We start from the raw sequence: 19,311 nt of genomic DNA, 5'->3' as shown, positions 1-19,311 counted from the left end.
CATGGATGTCCTGCTGGGAAAAAAAAAAAAAGAATGGATGAGCAAAATGTTTATCTGACAAAGGACTTATATCTAGAATATGTAAATAATTCTTACACCTCAGTAATATGACAAAAATCCAATTTTTTAAAAAAATGGGCAGAAGATTTGAAAAGACCCTTCCCAAGGTAAGACATATGAATGGTCAATAATTACATAAAAGATGCTCAACATCAAAGAAATGCAAATTAAAAATCTCAGTGAGAATAAAACATTGATGGCATTTGCCCATGAAAATGAGCTGGAAATTGTAGGACACTCTCTTGTGAACTAAAAGACAAATATTGAAAAGTAGCTGAGTTAGAAAACAGAGGGGAAATATAACATTATTTGACTTTTAATAATGCATATAGACTTTCTGCTATGGTGAGAGAGCAATGGGTCACTGATGTCCCGTTTGGACTACTGTTCTAGTGGCCATGGCAACGGGCCTGAAAGAACTTCAGGCTTCCCTGTTGGAGTACAGTAATCTCCAGCCTATGATCTCAGGTAGAAACAAAGCAAGTCCTGGAGAATTCATGTTGCGTGAGGGCATCCTTTCTTTCCCTCTACTAGTCCTGCCTGAGCCAAGTAATTCTAGGTGGCAGAATTACAAAGCCTCAGAGACAAGAGTGGACACAAAATAAGTTAAAAACTGAAAAATGGACAGGATGCAGGCCAGGTCTTAAGGGGACAGCTGTGTAGAAGGCCCGCAGGGGTTGAAGAGAGGGAACCTCTCTGGGTCCAGATGACCGGAGGGGGTGTATTTTCAAGAAGAAGCCTAAATTCATCAAGGAAGGGCAGAGCTCCCCACATACCTCCTCCCAGAGTTAGTCTGCTGGCCTGAGAGTGAAGTGTCTTGAGCCAACTGAAAAAGCCAGTCTCAAAAGGTAAATGTGACACTGGATGGCCTGTCTAATTAGATAACAATGAGTTGCATAATTCGCTCCACTCAGTCAAATTAGGGAGCTTTTGAGCACTTAATAGCTGGCCAAGAGTAAATTTTGCTAAACCTCAGTTATAATGAAAGAGGATTTAGTTCCAAGGTAGCGACTCAAAGAGCAGAGGCACCATGATTCCTTAGATGATGATAGCTAACTTTTTATCAGTCCCTCCCCTGGAATGCCAGTTCTCAGAATAGGTTCTTTTTTAAGGGAAAAAAAAAAAGTTATATGATCAAATATATTTGGAAATAAACAAAGGCAAACAAGATTCTTGACTGTAAGTGCCTCTAACACATGGGCCTTCTTTATGAACCTCCACATGGCAGGTAGCAAGTCCCCAATTTTGGGGGGCACAGACATTTTTTCCATGGAGTATCTCATCTGATCAGTGTTCTGTAAAACACATTAAGGAAATAGTCTGTGGTCCCCTGCAGTTTGAAAAATTAACAGGGCTGACTAGAGACAGGCATTTGTTGTTGTCAAAGCCCAGTTAGAGTGACGTTTGAACCTACTTCAACTGGAAGAGTCCTACCGCACCCTGCGATCAGGGTAAGGACCCTGAACAAAAGCCTAGGGGTAGACTTTCCAGCTACAGCATGTGTATGGGGGGCAGGGGAGGCACAGGGGATTGCGAGGCAGGAGGTCCGGGGCAAGAACCTCACTGAGAAGAGCCTGACATGGGTGTTCAAGAATCAAACAGCAATAGGGGTGCCCAGGAAAAGCCTGGAAAGACCAGATGGGGCCAGACCTCCCAGGTCTTGATGATCAGGTTAAGGGCTTTGCTTTTCTTCTTAAAGACAATGAAATGCCAGTAGGTGATTTTAAGTAGGGAGAGACAAGATTAGATTTTAATTTAAAAGGTCTCTTCAGTGTGGCAAATGTTTAGGGGTGAAGGGGAATGGGTGTGGGGACACCTTGCACTAGTGAAGGTGGAGGTGCAGGCAGCCTGGTGTTGGCTCTAGGAAGAAGTGAGAGGATCTAGAGGTTTCTAGGACTTGGTGGTTGGATGCAGGTAAGGAGGAAGAAGAGGAGGCATCAAAATGATGCCTCAGTTTCCATCCAGAACAGCTCAGGTGGTAGTAATATCATTTAATGAGCTGGAAAATATTTAAAGAAAGAAAGGAGAAGAAAATATATGAGTCTGAGGTGTCTCTGAGGGACATCCAAAAGTGAATGCTGAGTAGGCAGTTGGAGATTTGCTAAATATTCTAGAGAAAAGATTGTACTTTATCTCCCATAAGATGCCAGGATACATTTCAAATGTATTAAATATTTGCATGGCCAAAATTAACTCATACATAATTAGAAAAATATGAGTATATTTATAAAATCTTGATACCTAGGGTCTTTCTAGCATGAAACAAGAAATCAAAAGAAAATATTAAGATGTAATCGTATATAGCTAGTGGGAAGCAGCCGCACAGCACAGGGAGATCAGCTCGGTGCTTTGTGACCACCTAGAGGGGTGGGACAGGGAGGGTGGGAGGGAGACGCAAGACGGAGGGGATATGGGGATATGTGTATACGTATAGCTGATTCACTTTGTTATACAGCAGAAACTAACACAACAATTATACTCCAATAAAGATGTTAAAAAAAAAAAAAAGAACAAATGAGATTTGCATTTCTTACTTCAGTGGTTTGGCTGAAGACCATTTTCTTTCCTGTTAAAGGGAATGCATATGTGCAAAATAAAATTAAAATATGATATATAGAATAAAATACTTTATATACATTTAAAAGACAAATGACATTGGAAAAATATTTGCACCCTATTCAGGGCTGAATAGAAATAGGCACTGGGTATTTTCAAAGACCAGGTAGAGTAATGCTTGAACCTAGTTCAGTTGGAAGAGTCCTATGTAATCAAATGTAATATAGTCAAATGTAATATACTTAATATACAGGACGATTTCAAATCAAGAATAAAGATTAACGTGAACGATCTGGTAGAAAAGCAAGCCAAGGATAGGAATAGGGAGTTCAAGAAGAAACACAAATGATTATAAATATATTTTAAAAGTATTTAATCTCACTAGGAATCAAAGACTTACAAATTAAAACAACACAAATAGCATATAAAGCCACTAGAATGACGATTCTCAGTATGTGTGTGAGAACAAGGAAATAAAAGCTCCTTTGCACTATGGGTAGGAGTGAATACTGGTGCAAGCTATTTTCCTGGAGAGCAATATGGAAATAAGTATGAATTCTCCTGGACCCTGGGACTCCATTCCTAAGAAATTAGCTCAAAGAAATACTCATACAAGTTCACAAAGATGTACATGCAAGAACATTCATTGCAATGTTGTTTATAATAGGAAAAAGCTCCCAACTCCCCAGAGGTTGAATTGAGGATGGGTTAAAAAAATCCTGATGTATCATGTAACGCAGCAGTCCCCAACCTTCTTGGCACCAGGGACCGGTGACTCATGGAAGACAATTTTTCCATAGCCTGGGGGGATGGGAGGGGACGGGGGTGGGGCGGGGGTGGGGCGGTGGGGGGTGATTCAGGCGGTAATGCAAGCGATGAGGAAAGGCAGATGAAGCTTCGCTTGCTTGCTCGCTGTTCCGGGGGTTGGGGACCCCTGATGTAATGGATGACAGGACAGCCAGTAAAAATGATAAAACAGAAGTATATACCTTAATGTGAAAACACGTTTATGAAATACACATATTTTTAAATTAAAAGTAGATTGCAATATAGTATGAACAGCATGATTCCTTTTATGTTCAAATATATGCATTTACACTATACACTACATATTATACACACATAGACCTTCAGGAAAATCCCTGGATATATGTATCAAAATGTCAACAATGGTTGTCTCCTAGTTGTGCATTTTTAAGTGGTGGGCTTTTTTTCTATAGCACTATATTTTCTCATTTTTCTTCCATGCTTTTCATTATTTGTGGGACATAAACGTCTGGGGGAAAAAACCAGGATGCTTCCCCAATATTATTTTTGCATCCATTGATGAGTATAAATGTCTGTGTGTGTTTATAAACCAGTCAGAAAAACAAAACCATCTGCAAATCATTTTCTGGAGTAAGCCCACTTCTAAGTCCCAGGAAAAGACGAAAGGAAAACACAGGATGTGACACAGCTATACAGAAGGAATATCAGAGGTTGCTTCTCCCACGTCTTGACTGTTGGCATCTTCCCCAGAAGCACAAATAAGGCTCCCTAGGGATGGACTGGGAGTCCAGGCTCTGTGAAATTCTCCAGGGCTAGGGAGGTGGACACCAGGCCTTAGGGGAGAGAGGTGAGCACGCAAGGTGCTCTCCAGCCAATGATAACACGTTTTCCAGAAACTTCAGTGCCCACCTTCTTCTATCAGCACTTTATATGTCAACCTTTCCCAACTTGTAAACCAGAGCGACCCTGCTGCTTTTGCTGGTTGAGCAAGTGCTGAAAACAGAGACCTGACCTACGCTCTGCATCTCCGGACTCCTGCATTTGGCTGGCGAAGCCAAGGATGGAACCTTCTCTCCCCAGGTGGTTCATGATATCTTTTGAGAATCTGATGAAAATTTGAGAGCCTCCTCTCAGCATATACACATATATCCAACACTTCACATCTGTTTTCAGGGTTCACAAACTCGCTGAAACCCTTGAGGGGTGACTTCGAAGGAGCCCTTGTTAAGCTGGATCCCCTAGTCCAGAAGCGACCACTCAGAGGGTGCCACTGTGGCTCCTCTGGAACCCAGCCCTGTCCTCTCTCGCTGCTTTGCCATCAGAAGCTTTCTTCCCCCATCCACTCTCCCTCCCCACACCTGTACCGTCCTCACCTTCACTAATAATTCAACCGTGAACTAAGAGTAGCTCCCCCTGATGTCCCACCGCCGCCACTACCACCTCTCCGTTATTCGAATTCCAGACACTGCTGTATCTTTCAATAAAAGTAAACGTGGTCGCGTAATGCAATTTCTATAGAAGACACATCTGATCCTTCCTTTCTCCTTCCTGCTTCCATTAGCATTGACACTTTTTCAGGTGTTAGTGTAATGACTCATTTTTCATGTTTCAAAGCTGCAGGTCTGCAAATGTATGGTAAGGGCAAAATGTATGGTAAGGGCAGTCCCAGCAGGTCTCCGAACCAAATGCTGATTTCAGAAGAGCCTTGCTTAATGACAACACAGTAGATTGTGTTTTAAAACGGTTCTTCATCCAAGCAATGCCTACTTACATTTTGCAATTCATATTTTGCAATAATGTATGCATAGAGGTTTCTGGGGTTTTTTTAACAGCTGCCATCTCAGGGATTTTGTGGTAAATTTGAAAACTCAGTTCCCAGCTCACTTGCCTGTAAACCCGGGTGCGCAGACACATGTGCCATTTAGGCCTTCACTGTCACAGGTGCCTCCGTTCAGACAGCTGACGTTAGCACAGGGGTCCTTGTAGGATTCACAGTGGATTCCTGCAGAGAAACAGATGCAAAAGGGGTGACTCATTACATTAAGGGGTCTCCAGCTCCCATGGCCTTTAAAGGGAGAGTGTTTGAAAAGCCTTGAACAGTGGAGGCTGATTCCCAGAGGGGTGTGTGTGCACATGTGTGTGTATTCACATGCCCACCTTTGACTTTAGGTTGTTGTAAAAACACACCTTAGGAGAAAATAACAGATTGAGTACCGGCTCGTAGGTCCCACCATAAAGTCTTTTACGTACTTTCTCTGACCACATGCCCCAAAGCCTGGGCAACAGAATGTTAAAACTTTGAAAGATAAAATTTATCAGTGATAAATGCTCTCTAAGTCTCCAAAAGAAACAGAACACAGCCAGACAGTCGACATAAAATGTCAATATAACTGATAAACCGTATCCTGAAGGTAAAGATTTGGGGTCAGATATTTAGACGAGCCCCAGTCATACTTTGGAAAATTGCAGAGGAGAGAAGGAAGCGTTTGTCCTTAGACCTCATTCCCAAAGACCAACTGGTTCACCACAGGCGAAAGGTAACATCTCGTGCACATACTACATTCCAGACCCTTGTGCTGTGCTTTACGTGTAATGTGATCCTCAGACCGGCACCATGAAACAAGTATCCAAATGCAAGGTCACCAGGCTGGCAGGGACAGAGCTGGGACCTGATGATGCTGGCAACTTGAACGTGAGTCTGTGCTCGCTGAGTAGTTCCCCTGAGACGGAGCTCAGCCATGGAAATATACAACATTCTACGGAACTCAGTGCCCATTCAAACAAAATGGAGGTCCTGAAAAAAATCTTTATAGCAAATACAGTTCCCATTGGTGTAAAAAAAAATAGTCTACGTGTGCATGTATGTATGCAAGTGCTTGAAGATGGACTGAGAGGAGAATGAATTACTTCGAATGTCACTTTGTGCATTTCTATATTGTTGCAATTTTTCACAGTGAGTATATAGTATTTTATCATTTTATTAAAAAAAAAAAACTTTAAAAATCCAACACCATTCGAAAGGTAGAATTTCTGGTGTTGTTTCACTGGAGTGCCAGATGGATGAATAGACAAATCTCTCTCTCTTGACCCCCTACCATTTGGAGAGGAAGATAAATTACATTCTATGTAAGAATGTATATAACGATATACTCACCCTTCCCAACAGCCTCAAGAAAAAATAAGCATAAAGCAAATAATGACAGGATGGTATTACTTAATTCCCTTACTTCACTCATATCTGTACAAAGGCCTGCCACACCCAGTGACTCACATCATTTTGTCACTGAAATTATTCTTGCTGAGATTTTTTTTCTCTCCTTTCCTTTTCAGTTGTCAGTGCCTTAAGAAGGAAGGTTCAAGAATGAGGGGGAGACTACTACCTACTTGTAGTCACATTAATGATTTATTTGAGCCTAGTAAAGCACTTTAGAATGGATGGTTTTTCATTTCTTTTTATCCTTTGCCCTCATATCCAACCTATGAACAATAATAGTCTACCAGATATTTTTCTAAAGTGTCTCTCAGATCTCTGCCTGACATTTCTCCCTGAAACCACCACCCCAAGCCCACTGCCTCACGCCAGGTGGGAGACGCTCCCGGCCCCAAGCCATCTCCTAGCTCCCTCTCTGCCTCCAGTGACGTGATGGAGCCTCCCTGACGCATCGTCCTTAACAAACCCAGGACTCATGGTAATATTCAAGGTCAAACTAATTTAAAGATTAAAGCATAAAACTGGTAATTGTTCTTCACTTGAGTGTGTATGGCTTCTGCACCCAGAAGTCTCCATTTCCATTTTCCCATTGATTCCCAAATAGCACAGGCTGAATTGAAAGAATAAAATGCAAAAGAGCCTTTTCTGCTTCAAAATGTTCATCAGAAGACAAGGGTTCACATAGTTAGAATTTCCCAGGAGGCTGATCAATGGGAACCACGTGACAAAAAAGGCTTTCAATTGTAATGGGAAATACAGCCACAGATCAAGGTTCAGAGATGTCTGAAACCTAGAAGATATTTCCATTAGACCTAAAATAAAAGCAATCAAGGATAATCTTTCCCGGGTTTCTACAAATACATTTGCCAATCTAACCTTATAATAGTCGTATAACGAACACATGAGCACACAAATGACCACATTCTTCAAATAGGGCTGAAAAGCACATTCTAGGCTAGATATTTAAGCACCTTAACATTAGAAGCCTTCAGTAAGATAGATTTGATGAAAATGTCCAAGATAATAAGCAATTTCAATCTTTTGGGTGGGTTTTCTGGGCAATGACTTTATCCTTTGTTATTTCTCTTTTTCAAAAGATAAGATATTCAGTCACTTGAAGGTCATTGAGAGTTTTCTGGCAGCAAGATGGGACAGAAGCTAATCTTCATGGCAACACAATGACTACAAAGCAAGATGGGCTTAAAGGTCCCCTGAGAGCACTCTGCTGACTCCTGTTTCTATCCTCTAAGCCTTGCTAAGCCCTGTGTAAGAAATATTTGTCATGTTGCTCAGGTCACTGATCAGAACTGAACAGCTATGAGCTAGAAATCTTAAATGCAGAGCAGGGACAGTCATGAATACCCCTGAGATGTCCAGGGTATGTCCCCTCCAACTCCCCTCCTAAGGCCTCCTGGGCTCCCCTTGTCTGCACCCCCAGGGCCCCTAGGCCCTTGCACAACACTGAGTGTTGGGCATCCCATGTCCTCTGACCATAACACCAGACTTCGCCCTCTCTCCCAAGCTGGTCTTCCCCCAGCACATTCTCAATGCCAAAGCCCAACTCATGGAAAGCTGAAGCTGACTCTCCCAAGACAGAACTCCATTCTTCTGCCACTGTGTATTGAGAGCACAGTAAGATTCCACTGTTACAGAGTTTATGGTCTTAAATCATAACTTATCTGTCCTCCTGCATGATCTCCCCAAAATCTCTGAGGTCCTTCTGAGCAGAGGCCATATCTTACCTCGCAAAAGAAATTACGGCTATACCACCAGAATCCTGTCCTTTCAGGAGGGGCGAAAGTCTGTGTACTTTGGCCGACACACAGGTAGGATTGCTAGAGGAGTGAGAAGCCATTCCAAATCTGCCTCAAAAATACTCTATTTTGTCAGGGAAAATCAGGTCCACACTTCAAACTAAGCCTGTGGAATGACACATGCATCACCCATTGGCAAGGGATGGAGCACACACGATTACGAAACTTATGTTTAGTCTCAAGCAAAAATAAACTGTAATTCAGTCAAAACTAATAAAAATTCATACTTTTCATATTAAGGGATAGAGAGGAAACATTTCTGAAAAGATCTTTATTCCAACAGGGCTCTTTATAACAGTTAACTTTAGAATTAAAATGAGCAAAAATTCAAAGAGTCATGCTCCAATTATAAATCTCTGATGTCATCACAATTCAGTCGTGGTTAATATTTTGAAAACTGAAAAATCTTTATTTTATCTCCAATAAAATTAAGCCAGGCAAAGAAAATTAACTTGAAGTATCCTTTGAAATTCCTATTCACTTGAAGACATCATCTTTTTTTTTTTAACTTAAATATTTTAGTTTTATTGTGACAGATACCTTATATACAGAAGCATGCACAAAACACTGGCGTTTACTTGAAAGAATAGTAATAAAGTTAAGTACCTGTGTAGCCATCATCCAGGATAAAAAGTAAAACATTTCTCAATGTTTGCTTTTCTCAAAGCAAAATCACTTCTTTGCTTTTCCTTTATACTCTTACCACCTTTGAATATATCTCTACATGATATAATGTTTAGTTTTGTCTGTTCTCAAATTTAATATAAATGGAATCATGCTGTTTGTGTTCCTCTATAATTTGCTTCTTTTGTTCAACATTACATCTTTAAGATTCTTCATTGTTGATGGGTGTAGTTTCAGTTCATTCATTTCTACTGCTGTATAATATTTATCTACTCTTTTTATTTTATTTTATTTCTTTATATTTTATACAGCAGGTTCTTATTAGTCATCTATTTTATACACATCAGTGTATACATGTCAATCCCAATCGCCCAATTCATCACACCACCACCACACCCCGCTGCTTTCCCCCCTTGGAGTCCATACATTTGTTCTTTACATCTGTGTCTCTATTTCTGCCTTGCAAACCAGTTCACCTGTACCATTTTTCTAGATTCCACACATATGCATTAATATATGATATTTGTTTTCTCTTTCTGACTTACTTCACTCTGTATGACAGTCTCTAGATCCATCCACGTCTCTACAGATGACCCAATTTCGTTCCTTTTTATGGCTGAGTAATATTCCATTGTATATATGTGCCACATCTTCTTTATCCATTCATCTGTCAACCAGCATTTAGGTTGCTTCCGTGAGTTGGCTATTGTAAATAGTGCTGCAATGAACATTGGGGTGCATGTGTCTTTTTGAATTATGGTTTTCTCTGGGTATATGCCCAGTAGTGGGATCGCTGGGTCATGTGGTAATTCTATTTGTAGTTTTTTAAGGAACCTCCATACTGTTCTCCATAGTGGCTGTATCAATTTACATTCCCACCAACAGTGCAAGAGTGTTCCCTTTTCTCCACACCCTCTCCAGCATTTATTGTTTCTAGATTTTTTGATGATGGCCATTCTGACTGGTGTGAGGTGATACCTCATTGCAGTTTTGATTTGCATTTCTCTAATGATTAGTGATGTTGAGCATCCTTTCATGTGTTTGTTGGCAGTCTGTATATCTTCTTTGGAGAAATGTCTATTTAGGTCTTCTGCCCATTTTTGGATTGGGCTCTTTGTTTTTTTGATATTGAGCTGCATGGGCTGCTTGTAAATTTTGGAGATTAGTCCTTTGCCAGTTGCTTCATTTGCAAATATTTTCTCCCATTGTGAGGGTTGTCTTTCCGTGTTGTTTATGTTTTCCTTTGCTGTGCAAAAGCTTTTAAGTTTCATTAGGTCCCATGTGTTTATTTTTGTTATTATTTCCATTTCTCTAGGAGGTGGGTCTAACTCCATACACAAAAATAAACTCAAAATGGATTAAAGACCTAATTGTAAAGACCTCTAACACTCTTAGAGGAAAACATAGGAAGAACACTCTATGACATAAATCACAGCAAGATCCATTCTGTAATTGATTTCTAATCTCACAGCATTGTGATCAGAAAAGATGCTTGATATGATTTCAATTTTCTAAAATTTACCGAGGCTTGATTTGTGACCCAAGATGTGATCTATTCTGAAGAATTCTGTGTGCACTTGAGAAGAAAGTAACCTGCTGTTTTTGGATGGAATGTCCTATAAATATCAATTAAATCTATCTGGTCTATTGTGTCATTTAAAGCTTGTGTTTCTTTATTAATTTTCTGTCCGTATGATCTGTCCATTTGTGTAAGTGAGGTGTTAAAGTCCCCCACTATTATTGTGTTACTGTTAATTTCTCTTTTATAGCTGTTAGCAGTTGCCTTATGTATTGAGGTGCTCCTGTGTTGGGTGCATATACATATATAATTGTTACATCTTCTTCTTGGATTGATCCCTTGATCATTATGCAGTATCCTTCCTTGTCTCTTACAACATTCTTTATTTTAAAGTCTATTTTATCTGATATGAATATTGCTACTCCAGCTTTCTTTTGATTTCCATTTGCATGGAATACCTTTTTCCATCCCCTCACTTTCAGTCTGTATGTGTCCCTAGGTCTGAAGTGGGTTTCTTGTCGACAGCATATATATGGGTCTTGTTTTTATATCCATTCAGTAAGCCTGTGTCTTTTGGTTGGAGCATTTAATCCATTCACATTAAAGGTAATTATCTATATGTATGCTCCTATTACCATTTTAATTGTTATGGGTTTGTTTTTTTGTAGGTCCTTTTCTTCTCTTATGTTTCCCACTTAGAGAAGTTCCTTTAGCATTTGTTGTAGAGCTGGTTTGGTGGTGCTGAATTCTCTTAGCTTTTGCTTGTCTGTAAAGCTTTCGATTTCTCCATTGTCTGAATGAGATCCTTGCCGCTAGAGTAATCTTGGTTGTAGGTTTTTCCCTTTCATCCCTTTAAATATATTGTGCCACTCCCTGTGGCTTGTAGAGTTTCTGCTGAGAAATCAGCTGTTAACCTTATGGGAGTTCCCTTGTATGTTATTTGTCATTTTTCCCTTGCTGCTTTCAATAACTTTTCCTTGTCTTTAATTTTTGTGAATTTGATTACTATGTGTCTTGGTGTGTTTCTCCTTGGGTTTATCCTGCCTGGGACTCTGCGCTTCCTGGACTTGGGTGGTTATTTCACTTCCCATGTTAGGGAAGTTTTCGACTATAATCTCTTCAAATATTTTCTCGGGTCCTTTCTCTCTCTCTTTTCCTTCTGGGACCCCTATAAGGCAAATGTTGGTGCGTTTGATATTGTCCCAGAGGTCTCTTAGTCTGTCTTCATTTCTTTTCATTCTTCTTTCTTTATTCTGTTCCATAGCAGTGGATTCCACCATTCTGTCTTCCAGGTCACTTAATCGTTCTTCTGCCTCAGTTATTCTGCTATTGATTCCTTCTAGTGTATTTTTCGTTTCAGTTATTGTATTGTTCATCTCTGTTTGTTCTTTAATTCTTCTAGTTGTTTGTTTTTTAATTCTTCTAGGTCTTTGTTAAACATTTCTTGCATCTTCTCGATCTTTGCCTCCATTATGTTTCCGAGGTCCTGGATCATCTTCGTTATCATTATTCTGAATCCTTTTTCTGGAAGGTTGCCTATCTCCACTTCATTTAGTTGTTTTTCTTGGGTTTTATCTTGTTCCTTCATCTGGTACAGAGTCCTCTACCTTTTCATTTTGTCTGTCTTTCTGTGAATGTGGTTTTCATTCCACAGGCTGCCGGATTGTAGTTCTTCTTGCTTCTGCTGTCTGCCCTCTGGTGGATGAGGCTATCTAAGAGGCTTATGCAAGCTTCCTGATGGGAGGGACTGGTGGTGGGTAGAGCTGGGTGTTGCTCTGGTGGGCAGAGCTCAGGAAAACTGTAATCCACTTGTCTGCTGATGGGTGGGGCTGAGTTGCCTCCCTGTTGGTTGGTTGGCCTGAGGCGACCCAGCACTGGAGGCTACAGGCTCTTTGGTGGGGCTAATGGTTGACTCTGGGAGGGACCATACCAAGTAGTACTTCCCAGAACTTCTGACGCCAGTGTCCTTGTCCCCACGGTGAGCCACAGCCACCACCTGCCTCTGCAGGAGACCCTCCAACACTAGTAGGTAGGTCTGGTTCCGTCTCCCCTGGGGTCACTGCTCCTTCCCCTGGGTCCCGATGTGCATACTACTTTGTGTGTGCCCTCCAGGAGTGGAGTCTCTGTATTCCCCAGTCCTGTTGAAATCCTACAGTCAAATCCCGCTAGCCTTCAGACTCTGATTCTCTAGGAATTCCTCCTCCCGTTGCCGGACCCCCAGGTTGGGAAGCCTGACGTGGGGCTCAGAACCTTCACTCCAGTGGGTGGACTTCTGTGGTATAAGTGTTCTCAAGTTTGTGAGCCACCCACCCAGCAGTTATGGGATTTGATTTTACTGTGATTGCCCCCCTCCTGCCATCTCATTGTGGCTTCTCCTTTGTCTCTGGATGTGGGGTATCTTTTTGGTGAGTTCCAGTGTCTTCTTGTCAATGACTGTTTAGCAGTTAGTTGTGATTCCAGTGCTCTCACAGGAAGGAGTGAGCGCACGTCTTTCTACTCCACCATCTTCAACCAATCTGGACATCATCTTATTTTATTCAAACTGATTCCTTCCATGAAAAGCTTTCCAGTATTTCAACCTCACAGAGCTTAACTTTTTCCAAGCTGTTTCAGATGTTACAATTGAGATCTCGACCTTCACTTCATTATTCCTTGTGTTTGCCAGTCTCAGTCCACTCTTCTGCTTAAATAATAGCCTGATAAAGGAAAAGTCCTGATTTATCCATTTTTCTATCAATCACAGTACTTGAGAAGGGACAGGTACAGAAAATACCCAGAAATTCTTGTTCACTGGTTATACAGAGGAAATAATTCTAACCAACAAAGAGAGAGTTCACATCCTTTCAATCATAAATTTCTGTAGACTTTAAAAACAAACAATTCAGTACAACGTGATCAAACTCATAACCCAATGATCTTATTTCTGAGACTCTATCCCCCCAAAATCCAGAAAGTATGAAGATTATATGAATAAAGATGTTCATTCCAGAATTATTTACAGTAGCTTCACTTCAGCTATAGCAAGGGAATGGATAAATATTACCCCATGGGACCATCACATCGCCGTTTAAAATAGAACTAATAAAACTTGCTAACAATTTCTAAATCAAACATAAATAATGGTAAGCCTGAGAAGGGTAATACCAACTTGTAGGTATAATCAATTGTAACTGTAAAAACACAGATATTAAAAAGGACGGAATTAATACAGGTGATTATGGCTCTTGTGTTCCGCTGTAAAGCTATGAGTTATGAAATTTTCTCAGTTTTCTAAATTGTTATCATTGTTGCTACATTATTTTCATAATTAAAAACTGAAGTATTTTCTTTCTAACTTCTGTCACCAAAAATTCCAAATGAGTATAGTCTTGACCATTAAATTTGTTCTGCTATAAATAATAATTCAACACAATGTTGGGCTGGAACTTGACTTCTTGAAACTATAATGTGATGAACACTAACTAAAGTCTTGAAAGTCTCATTGTGAATTAGCTCTGGACTAGTTTTTTGTTGTTTTTTTTTTTTGTGGTACGCGGGCCTCTCACTGTTGTGGCCTCTCCCGTTGCGGAGCACAGGCTCCGGACGCACAGGCTCAGCGGCCATGGCTCACGGGCCCAGCCGCTCTGCGGCATGTGGGATCTTCCTGGACCGGGGCACGAACCCGTGTCCCCTGCATCGGCAGGCGGACTCTCAACCGCTGCGCCACCAGGGAATCCCTGGACTAGTTTTAAAGAAGTATCAGCATTTCAGTATGTCTGAAGGGAGATTACTAGGAGTCCCTCCATGTATTTTGCTTCTAACAATTTCATGATCCACAGTGGAAACGTACTGGGAAAATGTTCGAGTTGCCTTGCTTTATTTAATTAGGGTGTTAAGCAGTAGCTTCCATTCAAGTACAGGTCGCTGTGGAGCATGTGCTGTGTGTAAGCCACCATATCAAGAGCTGATGAGCATTTAAAAAAAAAAAAGAAGAACCTGTGTAGTCACTGCCATTCAGGAGATTCTAATTTAGTGTCAGGGAAAGGAAAGTCTCGAGCCAGAAAGTACTGACTACAGGGTTGACCATAACTGTCATAGAAAATATTAAGAAAATGCTTGGAGAGTTCAGGAAAGAGAAATCACACCTGTTTGGAGATCAACATTTCTGACAATGGATGCAGCCATAGGACTGGATAAGGGGAAAGAGGAGGAGAGAAAAAAGGGCCAAGAAGAAAAGCCTGGGAACCACTTGCATTCATGGTGTCCAGAGAGCAAGGATTCATTCCAAGAAGGCCAGGAGGGAAGAGTAGGGTTGGGGGGTGAGGGTGGGGGGAGGAACGGAGCCATGGAAGCTAAAGCAGGGTGAGTTTCAAAAGGGACCCAGTGATCATGAAGCAAAAGGGCAAGAATGTGAAGTTGGAAGCTGGAGAGGCAGGCTTTGGGGTTTCAGTCTTCAATTAGGCCACTGCTAGATCCATTTATCGGAATGGTACTGATGATATCCAAATTAAAGAAGATTAAGAAAAGAAAATTTAAGGAAATAAGAGGCATCATCTATACCAACTCTAAGGAAATTTGGTTGTAAAAGAAAAAGGAAGAAAGGGGCAAGTAAGTATAGGAGGAGGCAAAGTCAAACAAGAGTCAGTTTTTTTCACTTCATATGGAATTTATTTAGAAGTGTGTGTGTAAGAACATTTCTTTTTTTCTGTTTAGCAACTCAGTTTTTCTAGCACCATTTATTAGAAAAGAATTCCCATCCCATTCATAGCAATTCCTTGTTAAGAGTCATATATTATTATAGACGATGGTTTCTGGGCCATTATTCAGTTTTGGTTAGCTGTCCATTCTTGCACCCATAACATGGGGATGTAATAATAATTGCGGCATTACAATGGGTTTCAACATCTGGAATGAGTTCCCCCTCACAGCTTTCCGTTTTCAAAATGTTCTTAGCTGTCTTGCCTGACTTTCTATTGCATTCATTCTTTTTAGGAAGTTATATTCATTTGTTTAAGTTTTTTAAAAACAGAAAAGAGTAAAAAATCACCACTTAAAAAAGCACATATGTAAGTAAGAAGTTAAAGTTCCAATCCTCCCCCCAACACACCACTTATCCAAGTTCTAACTCCAGAGGTAAGTACTAGTTAAGAATTGATGCCCACCCATCTGATAGTTTCCTAAGTTTATACAGACATCTTATATGTAAATATATGTTGGGATAAATGCTTCCAAAGAGGGAAAGAATGTCCATACCCTAAGGAGAGAAAGGCCCAGAATCTTTTGACCTCTCTCCTCCCCTCACTCACTCTTCCTCTGGATTGGAGGGCATGAATTACCCACTTCTGCTTCTCTTTAATACCTTCTACCCTACCCCTCAACACCTGCCCATCACTCTTACTTTAGAAGTTCTCTCATTTATTGCTACTTTGCTAGGGTTTACATTCCTGCTTAAACCCAAACCTAAATGTCTCTATAAATATATCAAAATGAAATATCACTTTACCTGCCCATTGAGATGAGATCTTTAACACACTTGTATGCCTTCCAATCCTTCCCAACACCCACCAACTCATGGACTTGGTTAAAATAATATGAAATTTTAGTTTGGTCATTTAAATTTTCCTTAAGAACAGATGTAGTGACACACTCTAGGGTGACCACCCTTATATAACTCCCTCCTTTTGAGTGTGAGCTTCTAATCAATAGCATTTGGCAAAGGTTAAGAGATTCTGAAGATGCTGTTACAGTATCTAATCAGTTGACTTTGAGTTAACCTTAGGTGGGCCTGACCTAACCAGGTGAGACCTTTAAGAGGGTTCAGGCCTCTCCTGGCTTTCAAGAAGCAGAATGTCAAGAATTCTACAGCTGCAAGGATATGAATTCTGCCAACCACTTGAGGGGACTTGGAAGCTGATCCTTCCCTATTTAAGCCTCAGATGAGAGCTCAGCTCAACCAACACCCTGATTCCAGCGTTGGATTCCAGACCTTGAACAGGGAATCCATTAATCCATGCCTGGACCTAGGAAACTGTTAGATAATAAAAGGGGGTTGTTTTAAGCAACTACCTTACAATAATTCACTATGCAGCAATAATAATTCATATAGTAGGCATGTCTATTTTTTCAAGAGACTTTTCTTTACCATTAAATTAGTATTTACAATCATAAGAATGTCATCTATTTAGGTTTATCCCCGCATGTAAAGCAGTCTGCTCAACCCTTTTCCTCCTGTTCTCCATCGTCCCCTATCTGGTTATCTTTGTTCTGATTTAGTTCCAATTTGATAAGAATACCTTGGAAAATAATTTTCTTAGAGAGGGTACATGGTGTTATGTTTTCTGTATCCTTAAATGTACAAAATGTCTTTCTTTACCCCTCAAATACAAATGAACCTTTAACAACCAGACATTTTCATTGAAAAATCTAAAACACTCTTCACTGTTGTTAGCTTCATTTTAGAGAAGAGCAGCAGTTCAATGCTGATTTGATTCTTTTGTGTGTAACTTGTACTCACTATGAAGAATCTTGTAAAAACTATTCTCAGTGTTCTTGGATTTGGAAATTCTACCAGGAAATTGCAAATTATGTATCATCTCCCTCATTAATCCTCTGGCATTTTGTAACCCCATTCTATTTGGAAATTTCAATTTTCTTCATCTCATAGACTTCTCCCTAGTAGTTGGTTGATTCTGGTTTTATTTCCATGTGTTCTCTCTTCTTCCGCAACATCCATCATTCAGATGAAACATATCTCTTCACCTTTTCTCCACATTTCACGTCTTTTCACTCATGGTTTCCATTCCCTCATATTTTTACTTCTATGATGACATACTTCCTCCTTTTGCTTTTCCAGATCTAAATTCAATTTTGAGTGGTATACATTACTTTTTTTTACTTCCCTTCTTGAATGTTTAGAGTTGTGGGGTTTGTTGCAATTTTGTTTTTACTTCCTAAATATTTTCCCCTTGTTGAGTTGCTGGTACAGGCTCCCTGGACTGGCCAGGCTTGAGGTTGGCAACCTCAGGCAGAGAGAGATGATACTGGAGATTCCTCCAGTGCTGGACAGGCCAGGCAAGTTAGCCCTGTCTACATGGCCTCCCAATTTGGGGTTCTCAAAGTTCTCCAGGTGTGAGCAGGAGCTCATTCACACACACACACACAAAGGACCAGCTCAGCCTAACTGCAATCCTCTTAGAGGGCAGCCAGGATCCATGAGATCAGGAGAGCCCTTTGCCTCGTAGAGTCAAGTGCAGCACACTATAGCACGTTTTCCCTCTCTATAAGCTGAAGGGTCTTTTGGGCTCAGCTGGTCATTGAGTCCTCCATTCTCTCCAGAACCCTATCCCATAACCCTGTGGTACACAAAGGCTCCCAGCACCGCACCCTTTCCACAAAAACCCACATCCTCAAATGTGTTTGAGATCCCCTCCAGGGTCTTGAGTCATCTCGAGTCAACTCTACCTTCTTGAGTTATCCACAGCAGGGTGTCTGTAACTGATGGAGGAAGGTCACAGAAAGACAGAAGGGGTGGAACAAGGAGCATATATGGAAGGATTAACCTTGAGCAGAATGGGGAGCATGTGATCAGGTAATAAGGAAGACAATAAAATTTGAGTGGTTGTGATTGCAGATGAGTTTGTACGACAGGGCTTCTCAAAGGGTGGCACAGGCCCAGCATATCAACATCATCTGAGAACTTACCAGAAATTCAAATTCTTGGGCCCTACCCTAGATAGGGGTGGGGCCCAGCAAACTATGTTGTAAGAAGCCCACCAGCAGATTCTAACACATGCTCAAGTTTGAGAACCACTGCTCGTTGGAAAACTAGAGAAATTTGAAGGTGTTTACAGATTATAACCTCTCTTTCTTTCCATGAAGATGGACATGAAATTTGTTCTATCCTATGAGTGAGTGATTTAATATGAGGCTTGAGGAAAGCAGCGAAATTCGGGAATACTCCTTGAGAAAAATGGAAGAAGGAGGTGAACAAAGCTAGGATCACAGTCCATGAATTTGTGGAGTCACTAGTGGGTCATCATATACAGTTTCGTTTTTTATTTCTTGGTCATGACAGCATGAGCAACGCTTCAAAGCCAGGAACATAAAAGGCAAATTCAGAGTATACCCAATTAATAATTTTGTCATTCATAAAGATGAAATTTACTCCATAAAACTCTATCATAAACTAAAGAATTTTGGAATTTAAAATCTGGAAGCACATCCACCACTACTCATTCTGTCATTGAAGAATCTCAAAATCTCTCAGTAAGCATTACTGCCCTTTCTTTAAACAGACAAAATAAAGACAAGTCGGTTGAAAAGGTTAATCCAGGGTCATCAGTAATCCAATGGCACAATGAGGATGAGCTACCTAGGTCTCCTAATTCATTGCTCCTTTATTCTTTCCAGACTTGAGCGGACTCCCTATTTCTCAATGTTCTGATCTACTTAGAACTGAAATCCATGTGGATGAAGCCAGCACATCTGTCCTCATGGGAATTGGTGGAGTTTGGCTCTAAGTGGGCATTATAGTCCATGAGAAGCATCAGATGTGCCAAACATAAAGCCAAGACCTGACCCAGCTTCAGCCCCTCCATCCAGGGGCTAGGTCAAGTTCATCCATGTGCCCTACAAACCCTCGAGGCTCACCAGAAAGACCTCTAAATAAAGATGGATCCATGCAAAGAGAAGCAAAGTCGGCTACAATGTGAGGTCACTGGCAGATGGATGGTATCAAGTAAGCGGTGGTGGGAGAAAGAGGTTAAGTGAAATGGCTATAA

At 40.8% G+C, this 19,311-nt stretch overlaps 1 protein-coding gene across 1 annotated transcript in view; it reads right to left on the bottom strand.

Moving 5' to 3' along the window:
* The window catches only part of DNER (delta/notch like EGF repeat containing), a 321,696-nt gene that overhangs the window by 30,332 nt on the left and 272,053 nt on the right, over positions 1 to 19,311 (bottom strand). Inside the window, exon 10 of the mRNA XM_022567889.3 lies at positions 5,273 to 5,386. Coding sequence (XP_022423597.2) covers positions 5,273 to 5,386 — 114 coding nt within the window. The remainder of the gene's footprint in view (positions 1 to 5,272; positions 5,387 to 19,311) is intronic.

This window comes from Delphinapterus leucas, chromosome 8 (genome assembly GCF_059928025.1).
Source record: "Delphinapterus leucas isolate spDelLeu-1000000601 "Yukka" chromosome 8, BTC_Dleu_Yukka2, whole genome shotgun sequence".
NCBI lineage: Eukaryota > Metazoa > Chordata > Mammalia > Artiodactyla > Monodontidae > Delphinapterus > Delphinapterus leucas.
Note: the sequence above shows the minus strand (reverse complement) of the source record. Positions and strands in the feature narration are given on the sequence as shown.